At 38.5% G+C, this 12,359-nt stretch overlaps 2 protein-coding genes across 2 annotated transcripts in view; both read left to right on the forward strand.

Annotated features, from left to right (window-relative positions):
• sft2d1 (SFT2 domain containing 1) overlaps positions 1-8,305 on the forward strand; it is a 28,995-nt gene extending 20,690 nt beyond the window's left edge. Inside the window, exons 7-8 of the mRNA XM_016449469.1 lie at positions 1,261-1,290; positions 8,230-8,305. Of these exons, the coding sequence (XP_016304955.1) occupies positions 1,261-1,290; positions 8,230-8,269 (70 nt within the window). The 3' untranslated portion in view covers positions 8,270-8,305. The remainder of the gene's footprint in view (positions 1-1,260; positions 1,291-8,229) is intronic.
• Positions 8,306-10,589: 2,284 nt separating this feature from the next.
• LOC107660240 (proline-rich protein 18-like) lies at positions 10,590-12,036 on the forward strand. The gene has a single exon (XM_016449507.1). The coding sequence runs from the start codon at positions 10,728-10,730 to the stop codon at positions 11,490-11,492; it is 765 nt and encodes a 254-aa protein (XP_016304993.1). The 5' UTR covers positions 10,590-10,727; the 3' UTR covers positions 11,493-12,036.
• Positions 12,037-12,359: the final 323 nt, after the last annotated feature.

Consider the following 12,359-nt stretch of genomic DNA (forward strand, 5'->3'; position numbering starts at 1 on the left):
GATATCGTCCTCTTTTGGAAGACCAAACAAAGTAGTTTCGCTTTCACAACGAAGCACACAGCGTCTTCAGGACATGGCGGCAGCGGCAACAATACTATAGTGAGAATAAAAGTTACGCCTTCTTTCTTTGCGTGAACATTTGGGCGGCGTTATGCAAATCTTCCCACATAGTGAGGTAGACATGTGGGGGCGTGTTAGAACGAGCCGTTTTAGGTAGGTGTGGCTGACTCTTAACTTTTAGAAAGAATATCTCTTTGGATTTGAGACTTTAGTCTTTGCAACTTTACAGATCTTCTTTATGCACCAAGAGCTTGTAACACTCCAAAGAGAAAGGAAAAATTTAAATCGCATCATATGACCCCTTTAAGAAAAGTTTTGAAAAGCATTGAACTTTGAAGGTTATATAGTATTTTACACAGCGTTTCTGGTTTGATAGATAGTCAGACGAACAGAGAGGGAACACTGTGTGCGTGTGTGTGAAGATGGCCATTTAAGAGCTCCTGGCTGCCCAGTTTTTTACACGTCAATTGGCCAGATTTTATTGGCCATGTAATTGCCGTCAGTTTCTCTGTGAGGACATTCTCTTCCTTCACACTGTGACACAGACCACCGCCAGCCTTCCTCTGACAGCAGTCACTCTGGCAACCACTTGAACCACATGTGTGAAGAGCGTACTGGGAAAAATGCAGGGAGGATTCCTTGGTGCTAGACATTTCTGAGAAGCTGTCAGTACATTAGCATTTCATTTGAAGTCAGTTGTGTGTAACAAATCCCTAATCAGTTTTTCAATCTGTTGCAACATGGGGATTATTTTTCAGACATATTTTAGACTGTATATCCTTTATACTTTGTATTGTTGTATATTTTGTTGTACTTTATATCTCATATATATGAGAAACACCATCGTTGGAATCACTTTCAAAACTATAAAGATAACTATATTAGCATCCACACCAGCGAACGATATTGTCTGTTTATTCTAAGCGCACGCTCGCGCTTAGAATAAACAGACAATATTGTTCGCTGGTGTGGACACTAATATCGGTATCTCTATAGTTATCTTTATAGTTATCATTCTTGGTGTGAACGGGGCTTTAAACTCACAATGCAAGCAAGTCTACTATTACATCATTTCATTACTTTAAAAGCAAGCTGTTACTGGCATCTATGACGTACTATTTTCAGATTGTTTTGGTTTTGAATCTGCTAAGCTTTTAATGGGACATTAGGTATTAACACTGTGTGTTTGTGTGTTTTTAGGTACAGCATCTCCTACATTCCATTTGCACGGTAAGTAAATGCCTCCTCAACTGTGTTCTTCAAAATTTATATAATTTTACATTTTATCTAAAAACTGTTGTAAAATGTTGTGCATTTTATTTAGGGATGCACCAATACCACTTTTTCTCAGAACAAGGCCGATACTGATCATTTTATTTTTGGTACTTGCCGATACCGAGTACCAATACCTGCATTTTCATGCCATTTGTCATTTTTTAAATACTGTGTGCAGAAACCAAAATAATATGAATAATGTTAGTTGGCTTAGTTCATTTAGCAAATAGATATTTCCTTCAGTTATTGACACACTTAATTATGGCCATTAAAATGTATTGTACAAGCTTTTGTTACTTTCACTGTTCATTTTATTTCATCTTATTTCATCTTTAATTTAATAGCACATTGGAGCTGCTCCATGTCAGAAGCACAGTACTGTAATCACAAGATGTTTTCCTGTAACAGTGCAGGGAACCACTCCTTATACATAAATCGTGTATCAGCAATGAACTTATTTTCTGAAATATGTCACGTTTTTTTATCTCCTGAATCATGCTGCGAGTTATATTCCAAAGCCACACATATATTGCAATTAACCTCAAACAAGCAAAACATGCACAATGCGTGCACACATTTATACTGGTGCAGAATGAGAGAGACACGTACAGTACAACACAAAGTTGTGTATGCTTGACATTTAAAAACAAAATGTGTTTATAGTGAATGTCCCTATAATTTTTGTTTAATCCAAATGATGCGTGTGCTAAGAGAGCAAACAGCAATCAAGATCATGCAACAGAAGTGTGCTCTCTCTCTCTCTCTCTCCTTACGGTCAAGTAACTTTAGTAACTTGTGCATTGTTTTACTTACTTGCTTTTGACATATCCGACCGAACAACAAACCTTCCAGTGAATGTTTAACATCATATTAATTACATACATGCACTTCATAGACATCCTTAATCTCTAATAACTCCATTCTACTCTCTGCTGTTCTGTTGTTTCGGTGTTTCTTTGTCTGGTCACAGCATTGTTCACACGCTGTGTAGTAACGGCTTTTGGTATCGCGGCATTTTAGTGAGTATGAGTACGAGTACAGTATCGGGCAGTATCGGTGCATCCCTAATTTTATTACTATTATTATTGTATTGAACAGATAGGTTCATCACTGAAATATGATTTAATGTTTGTAGATATTGTAAAATAAGGCAGTGACAGGCTGTTCATTCCAATGATTTTAGCATGACAAAGTTTGCTGTGTTGCTTGGCAATCATAAAAGGTGTACAGGTAAAAAAGTTTAAGAGAAACAATATTTGCACTGTTATTGTAGTCCTGCAGCTAGTTAAGCATGATAATATAGCAAGGTTTGTATGGGCTCTAACTGAGATGTGTGACACAGGTTAACCGTGTGATGAGTCAGCCAGACTAGATTAGCTTAAATGCCAGTTTAAATCCCAGTTAAATTCGGTAGAAGTCAGACGTTTGTTTCCAAATGGCAGCGTGTCAGACTGTGACACCCTCTCTCAGTTCATGTTTGTTTGGTGGGATTGGGTTGTGTACACGTGGGGAGCTGAATTCCCTGAATGAAAACATGTTGTTATTTACTCATGGCCTTGCGGCGGTTGGCCTTCACCATATGGCACTGATCCCCTGCTGAAGCGCCGCTCTCCCGGTGCCATGCAGACAGCTGCTTGTTTTTCCACCGCCTCATCATGAGCCTATAGTAAAGTTCTTTATCTGATACCTTAACAAAGATGTGTAAGAGGCATTTTGCTTATCTAGATCTGTTTCTTTGTTTGGGCTGTTTGTGGCAACCTACACTCTCAGGAAAAAAGCTGTCATTGGGGCAGTACCTTTCAAAAGGTTTACTTTAGGTACATTTTATGTACTAATATGTGCACTTTAGGTACTAATATGTACCTTTAAGGTACCAATATGGACACTTTGTGTACAAAGGTGTACCTTGTGTAAAGGTACCGCCCCAGTGACAGCTTTTGTTTTTTTTTAAGTGTACTGAGACTGATTAAATATAGTGTGTTATATCCTGGATAGACAATGTTAGTAAGTTAATATGCAGTTGAAAATTATTATCAATCGTTTATAAATCATTTTTATTAGCCTGCTTGTCATGACCCCTAAAGGGATAGGAGTATACAGGGAGTAAAATTAGCAGTGGCGGCTCATCAGGGGAGGCAGGGGAGGCACAGCTTCCCCATAATTTTGAGGTGAAAATGGGAGGAGGACGATTTAATGTTAATAAAATTCACAATTCATTTCAGTTTAAAACCCACGAGCCGCCACTGAAAATTAGGGGAATAGTTCATCTAAAGTGCAAATTCTGTCATGGTTTGTTTGTGCTGCTCCTTCCATATAGTGAAGTGAATAGGCTGTCAAGCTCCAAAACAGACAGAATAAAAGCACCATACATGTACCATTAAAGGTGCTGTATGTCATCCTTTTTGACTGTACTAAAGCATAAAAAATACTGTAGCATGTTTCCTAAATATCCGCAAAGTATTTCGTTTACATGCTTGTTTCTCTGGAAAAACAATGCTAGAACCAGTTATTCTACTTTGAAATGTGTGTTCCGTGTCGGAATGTCTGTTTTTGTTTTGATCTGTGTGATTCCGCCCACCGTCAATTTACCTAATAGGATTTCAACACCCCGGGGTTGCCAGCTGGTGAAAAACACAGCAATAGCAAATGAGCTGGGTCAGAGATGGCAGATTCTAAAAGCCCTAAAAAGGCTCGGCATCCATCTAAAAAGCTCCAGAGGCATATTAAAACGTGGATAAATAAATTCTTCATCTTACAGTTTAAGGCTTGTCGCCTTCCGTTGTCAATTGCGCTTGTTCCTGTTGCGTGTCCACAGTCTGGTAACCTGTGTGAGCGTCGAGTTTGAGGAGGAAGGGGCGAGAGAAACAACTCTCTCCGATATTTTGAAGTACCCATTTTCACCCACTAGCTGTCAATATCACTGCACCTTTAAAGTAGTGCAACTTCAGCGAAAAGGAAGGTTATCAGTGTATAAGGAATTTTGGTCTGATTAAAAAAAAAAAAAACACGTTACCGTATGCATCACTGTATGATTTTGTTTAATGGAGAAGGGCAGCATGAACGTTCTACAAAATGTCCCTTTTTGTGTTCCACTGAATGACATGAGAGTGAATAAATTACAACCGAAGACAACTAGAAGGATAATGTGGTGAAGAAAACTGCTGGTGAAAATCATAAAAAGGGATGGTGCAAAACAAATAACGTAACAAATCAAAAAAAAAATTAAATCTAGCTCGTGATAACTTTCTAAACTAAACGAGAGGCATCGTAAACAAGTCACAGCACACAAAACATTCAAGGGGCTTTGACTGGAATGTCGAGCTTCATTGGATCTCTAAATAATAAATATTCTTTATAACATATAGCATCTCTTGCTGAACCCGCCAACCCCCCTCCTTTCCTGCCAGAGGTGCTGGTGCGTGTTTCTGATGGATTCTGACAGCCAGGATGCCCCATCCCCCCCAACCTTACACCCTGCCTGCTTCAGAAAACAATTCCTCCTGAATGAGTCCCTCTGTATTCCACCTGCTGCTTTAGTTTCATTCGAAGACCAAACCCTTGACTCTTCTTTCCATTTATCTGTAGATGGTTCATCTGTAGACACCATTGTTTCATTGTTGATTGTTTTCCTAGAGATAGCCGCACCCTTCATCAAGCTCAGTAATGCTGTTGTTGAGTGGCTGGGAATCATGGGTTAGGGCTCTTTTCATTGTGTTTTTGCTGGATTAGCATGAGCAGGCTCCACGTCATGAGCTGTTTACCCCACTGATCTCTGTTTTGAACATTGGGCTGTGCACATGTTTTTTCATGAGCATGCTGCATATCCGCAATCTAAGATCGTGATGATTTTAATGCACTTTTTATTTGGCCATTAAGATTCTTAAAGGCCACGTCATTAGATTAGATTGACTGCCCTTCTTTGTCTCTCGAGTGTTAAGATGTTAAATAGTCCTTTAAACAGTTCACCCTCATCTTGTTTAAACCATGCATGACTTTATTTCTTCTGTGAATCACTAAAGGAGTTTTTTGTCTATAATGAAATTTTGGATGTTTTTCACAAATTCGTTCGATTCATTTCCATGAATCATTCGTCCATTTCAAAATAGAAAATTTCAGGCGAATTCAAAACTAATTCTACGATTTGGAGTAGAATCTCGCAAAAAAGACTGTGACTTTTTTTTCATATATTGAAAGTTTCAAATACTAATAGAAAATACAAATGTTGCTGTACTATTATAGTTTTCATTCATATTTTTAATTATGATTTATATATTTTCTGTTTTTATTTCAGTTAAAGTTTTAGTTATTTTGCTGTTTTTATCATTTGTATTTTTTTTTACGTCTTTTTATCGTTTTTTTTATTATTAGGTTTTAGTTTATTTAGTTTTAGTTATTTTAGTACTTTAAACAAAAATAAGAAATGTTATCTTGGCAACTAGCTAAATTAAAATAAGTTTCAAGCTTTTTATATTTTATTTTTTCATTTCAGTTAATATTTATTTTATTTCAAGCAATAACAAATGTTTTTACTACAATATTTACTTATGAGATACTGAAAATATTATGCTGAAAAATATTATCTTAGCCCTAATATGGCGCTAATGTTGCATTAAACGTCTTGGCAACAATACAGTATATGCCAGCTTGAAATAATGGTTCCCTTGATTAAAAAAAATTATAAATAATATATAAATAAAATCAAAAAGCTTTTTTTAGCTTTATCGCCCAGTCCTAATATCTACCCCTCCTTTTCTGTACTCTCCTTATGTGTAACAACATAACATATTTATATTTGTGGGAATAATATGCTAAAAATAATCCCTTCATGTCTCTGCTTTTGTATTAGCCCAAATGTTTTTTGCTCTCTAATCATTAAGTTCTGGATTATTCAGCTTTTTGAAGGAAATCTGCTCGCTGCACTGGAGAGTTCCGGCTTCCGTTGCTCCGATATTTCATCAGAATGCAGGGGGAGTTAATCATCATTTATTTATGTGCTGTATGTGCAGTGCTTTTAAGGCTAAACACTAAACAGTCTCCTGATCGAGCTGCTGTGTTGGTGCGTATAATGCAGGAGGGATGAGTAACAGATCTGCAGATGTTCGTCAGTCTCCCTCCTTATTCTGTCGTTCTTTTCTCTCTCTGATTCTCTACTCTTTCTTTTAACCTTGACTGCTTTAACGCCTCCTCCACTTCCTGTGAATTTTGAGCATGACAAAGTCTGCATAGCAACACATTTAGAGAGGGTGACAGAGGCAGAGGCGGAGGAGAGAGGAAAAAGTGTGGAGGCTGAGGCGAGGAAGGCACTGTGACCTTGTTCTGCTGTTGCCTTGGAGACCGTGATGGTTACCTCATATTTTAGCTCCATATCAGGACTGGGCGACATCGCTAAAAATATTTTTCAGCCTAATAATTTCATCTCAATATTTATTATGTATTTGCTCTTTTTTTCCTAATAAGACAGGACCATCATTTTCAACCAATAAAAAAAAAAACAAATATATATGATGTGAATAAAATTGAATTGTTTAACGTAAATTACTTGTCAAATCTGATACTGTTCTTGTAACGGAAATTTTAATCTGATACACAAAACATCAAAGAATTGTAAAACAGGTCTAAAAACATGACAAAGCCAGTCAAATAAAATGATCTGTAACACTTTACATTAGCTTTAACTTGCATTAACTAACAATGAGCAACACATTTGTTACAGTATTTATTAATCATAAAACAACTAACATTTATTGTTAGTTGATGTTAGCTCAGATCCATTAAATAATATTAACAGATACAACTTTTATAAATGTTGAAATTAACATTTAGATTAATGAATGCTAAAATAAATGCTTTAGAACAATTTTTTCATTGTTAGTTCATGTTAACTAATGCAATTAACTAATATTAAAGGGTTAGTTCACCCAAAAATGTAAATTAGCCCATAAATTACTCACCCTCAAGACAATATCCATATTCAAAACGTAAATGTAGCTTGCGCTCACTGTTGTAAACGGAAGCAGTTCCGGGGAATGACGTAGGACGTCGGCGTTGCGCATGCGCCGCTCAGAAGTGACGCACGCGGAAACGCAGCAGAGAGATCAAAACAAAACAACGGTCACTAATTAGAAGTTCAAAACGAGGATTTGTAAAGAAAAATGTCGGAGGATTTCGATATAAGCCAAGAGGAGACTGGTTTTCCTTTGCTAAAGTAAGGAAACTTTACTTCCTTTGCTCCTGTAAACAAACGTTGGTTTTCACGAGACTTCACGGCGCATGCGCAACACTGAACTTTTTATTTAACTTCTTTTGGACTGATGCATGCAACACCCGCTGAGTGGCATTAAACAGCTTGAAAGATCAAAGACAATTTTTGATATAACTCCGACTGGATTCGTCTGAAAGAAGAAAGTCATGTACACCTAGGATGACTTGAGGGTGAATAATTTATGGGCTAATTTTTGGGTGAACTATCCCTTTAACAAATGGAGCCTTATTGTAAAGTGTTACCAAATGGTATTAAGGGAAACTGCTGGCCCAAAAAGTTGCATTACAGTCATCAAATTCTAGGGGGGTCGGTCATACAATGGTTTCCCGCCAAAACAAAATGAAATATGCACGAGCTCTGCCCAACTACAAAAAAGAAAAAATCGTTCAAAACAAGCCCCCCCCCCCCTTTTTTTTTTTTTCCCCTCAGAACAAAGAATTAAATTGAATGTTAAGGTAATAAAGCGCATTAAAATGGAGCTATCGGGTTATTTGGGATTAAGTATGGTTTTCATCATCAGTATTTTCACTATCCATCTGTTTCTCTGGATTTTGCTGTGAGCCCCCCATCCATATGTAATACTCTTTATTGAGCTGCCAGCTGTAAACATAAATGTCTTTTTGTTTTCACAGGGATGCTGTTATGAAGTGTTTCACCTCCTGTTTGAGCTAAAGCATCCAGTAATTCATCTGACGACCAGTCCTGCATTGTAAATGTCAAAAAAAGGATTGTTTTTCTCTTTCATCTCCAAACCAGTCTGTTCTCCGCGACCTTAAAATCACATTTCCTCTTTTGTCTTAATATAATACTTTTAAAAGCGCATTGTGTAATATTAAGAGTGAATATGTAATATTTGCATTTATTACAAGCCTTACTGGTTTTTTTTTTTTTTTTATCTTTCTAAGGCTTTTTTTTTGTTATTTTTATTTTGTGTGTGGCGGATAAATGCTTAATAGATGATATACTGCCAGTTAAAACAGTGAAAACAAGTGCCTTGTTATAACATGTGATGTTTCTGAATGAACTCAATTACTATACTGTTCACTTTTGTACAGAAAAAAAAATTCGTTTCTACCAAATATATTAACAAAAAATGAGAGAAAAACCTTTTTATATGATACCATGCACCAAATAAATAAATGCAGTACTCAAGCTTTGTTCATTCATTTTGTGATTTTATTTGTTTGTTCCACAGGTATTTAATATGTCATATGTTATAATCTTCAGCCTGATGTGTTCAGAATAATGATGTGTATAATGTTGGTTGTCTGAGCCCAGGGCAACTCAGACAGCTGTCTCACCGCACACTGAGTCTCAGGAGATCAACTGATGGCATCTAACTCTTGTCTTTTTGTGTGATTAATCTACGAAGCAATACGTTTTTGTTTAATACACCTATACGATTGTCTCTTGCATGCTCAGATATAGGTTTGCTCCTCACCTCCGAGCATCACGTGTTCTTCACATGACCTAATAACCTAGAGTGGCTGGTGTGTTTTTAGACTGCTTAAGCAAGGAAGCAGTGGTTTCCACAGATGCGGTTTCCATGACAACTGTGGGAGTGCTCTGTTTTCTTGAGCATCCCTCCTCCACAGCATACTTCTATGCACAATGCTGATCACGTGTCTGTAATTACCATGGTGAGATTGTGGGTATAGCTGCTGGTGAACCCTCCAGCTTATGGCTGAGAAGATGCTTTAGATTTTACACTCCAAAAAACACAAAGTGTGCACATAATGCTTTATATTAAGAATATATATATATAGGCTGTATATCTGATGTACAGATGTCTAGTCCCAGATATGATATCAGCTCTCAGAGCATTTCACATGTGGCAGCACATCAGGTTGCAAACCATCAGTTTTCATCTTGTATCGTTTTGAAGTAATGATTGAGATTGAGAAAGAGTTGTGCCTGTAATCTCTGTGATTTCATTCTGAAGGCAATCTATGGACGTTGTTTGCGAGAATGAGCCTCTCTTTGTGTGCTGCTTAACAGTAAGGATAAGCCTATTGATTTTTCCCCTCATTTGACTGGGGCTGCTGGAACACTTCACTTTGACTGGGTGACAGAACAGCTGTCACTGAAATTACGAATTGCTGGAAGGGAGGGCGACAGATCGATAACGATGGAGGCCGCTTGTCTTTAGCCTCCTCTGTGTTCTGCCAAGGTCACCAAGGAGAAAATATTGACAGTCAGCAAAAAAGTGCCATCGGTTGCATCTGCGTTATAGCGGCATTCCGATACATCGCTATTTCAATTCTGTTATTCTGTTCTAATTCCTTAAAGAAAAATGGTAATGTGCAAATAATCAGTGCCTCCAAAACTATTAGGACACTTAAGTTTAAATGATTCAATATTCAATATAATAGCTTTCGTGGCGTAACGCTGACTATAGGCTACCAAAAAAAAATGTTGAATTAGAATTAAATTTAAGTAGAATTTAATTGGCCGTTCATTTCTCGGGCCAAAAATAAAATTGGATATAACTATTCAATGAAAAGGTTTATAAATGCTAGTGATTTTTATTTATGTATTTATTAGACTACAGTCATGTTAAAATAATTGTAATATTAACGGATTGGCCCCATTCACTTCTAATGTGTGTGCCTCACTGTAACCTATACTTTTTTATTATTTTTTTTTAAGAAAAGGAAATGGTATGGATGTCATTACATTGGATAGACAACAATATTAAACTGACGCGTTTATTTTGAAGCACAAGCACATTTTCAAGCAGATGTTTTGTTTGGTTTAAATAAAGCAATAGACATAGAGTTAAAAACAAAAGGACAAAAAGGATGTTGTGACATATTCGTGGTTATTGCTGAACTACACAAGTGGTTACGCAGCTAGAACAGTGTGAACTTGGCTGTATTATTTTGTATCGCACTTGTGTGAGCATGGCTTTGTTGTTTTTACTTTTATGCTGTGACCACGCCCCTTCTGCGTGACACCACATAAAGCCCGCATATGCCCCGCCTCTTGTCAGTCTAGAATTGAAATGCTGAGCGAAATGGACTACTGCGTCTAATACCCAAAGATCCGGTGGACCGAGGCGAATGGACCTATTTCTCCCATCATTTACGCACAGATTGCTTCGTTATTTTGCGCACTGATAGCGTTTAAAATGCCTTTTCCGCCGATAAACCTGCACTCACGGATATCATCGCCTAGAAAGGAGCCGTTCGGGAAAAAGAAGAGCAGGGACAATGTCGCGCCTCCTCAACCCACGTTCAGTCAAAGGACAGGAGACGACAAGGAATCGGAGAAAGATAAACTATCCACATCGTGGCCATCGGCCAATTTAAAGCAGCAGGGACGAAGCAAGCCGTCCAGAGTCCCTCCAGATCCCGAGACGGACAGCAAACATTCGTGGTTGAGCGTCCCCAAACCCTTGGCTACCTCATGCGAAAGCGTCCCACGGTCTAGTTCTGGAGAGTCCAGCCATAAATACGCCTCCAGGAACTCTCTAGCGAAAGAAGTAGGCGAGCAAGAGATCCACTTCTCCCTCAGCCTGACCCCCGAAGCCATCCTGGTCATCCAGAAGCGCAATCTGGAAAAGCAGATGATGGCCAAGCAACAGAAGTGCTGCGCTTCCGCGGACTTGCGACAACGGCGGGTTTTCCCATCCAAGAGAGCTCAGGGCAGCTCCAGTAATAAGAGCTCCGGACCTGTTGCCAAACTAGACGGTTCCAATGACATTAGCACCATTGTGAAGATCTCCCTCCTCAACGACCAGTACAAATATGATGATGTGGAGTACGAGGAGGAGGATGGAGACGTGGACGAGACTGTCGTGCGGAAATGTAAAGAGTGGCTCAAAGGTGTGGAGAGTGCTGCTGCTTTTGGGAAAGTCGAGAAACTGTCATCTTTGCCTCATCTTAAATGTTGATAACCTGAACTACTTCGTTCCGCAAAGAAAGGCCCACTGTGAAGACTTCAGTTCATGAGTCAGACACAAAAGTCACATAATATGCTTTTAGAAATGATGTTGTCTAAAGGCTCATTCAGACAGAACGCGTTCTTGCGTTGAAAAAAAACAGCTGTACGGAGCGCAACGTATAGAATATAGTGATGCCTTTGTAAAAGTTCAACTATGTTTACTTGAACACACCGTCTTAAAACGCAAGGCAAGTGTACATAGAGCAACAGTTAAAAAAAAAACTGCGCAAACGAAAAGAACATGTCCTGTGGGGCGCGCTCTTGTGTTCGCAATCACCTGAAAAGCGCAGCAATGGACTATTTTGAACGTGACTGTGCGACTTAAAATCTTGGCACTACGCACAAGGCACTGAAAAAAATTCAAATGCGTCGCAATGTTTACATACACCAACAATTAGACCAAAACTGATAAGGTTTAATGAAAGAAGGCGTGTGTGAACGCTCCGCCGAGTTATTAGAATGGAAGAGAACGCAGAGGCGTTTTATAACTTGAATACACTAGGGTGACCATACGTGCCATTTTCCCAGGACGCGTCCTGGGAAAATGGCACGTATGGTCACCCTAGAATACACGCCATTTAAACTTGATGGCGCAAGATGCGATGCGCTGGCCAAAAATGTCCATATGACGCGGCGCATATAAATAAATACCTTAGACTGAACGCAAGAACCCGTCCTTTGCGTACACACACACACACACACACACACACACACACACACACAAATTCAGCTTGCGTGTATTCTAGGGTGACCATACGTGCCATTTTCCCAGGACGCGTCCTGGCCAGGATTTCTATATTGCCTAAATATCTAGGTT

Source organism: Sinocyclocheilus anshuiensis, unplaced genomic scaffold, assembly GCF_001515605.1.
Source record: "Sinocyclocheilus anshuiensis isolate Anshui unplaced genomic scaffold, SAMN03320099.WGS_v1.1 scaffold475, whole genome shotgun sequence".
Lineage (NCBI taxonomy): Eukaryota > Metazoa > Chordata > Actinopteri > Cypriniformes > Cyprinidae > Sinocyclocheilus > Sinocyclocheilus anshuiensis.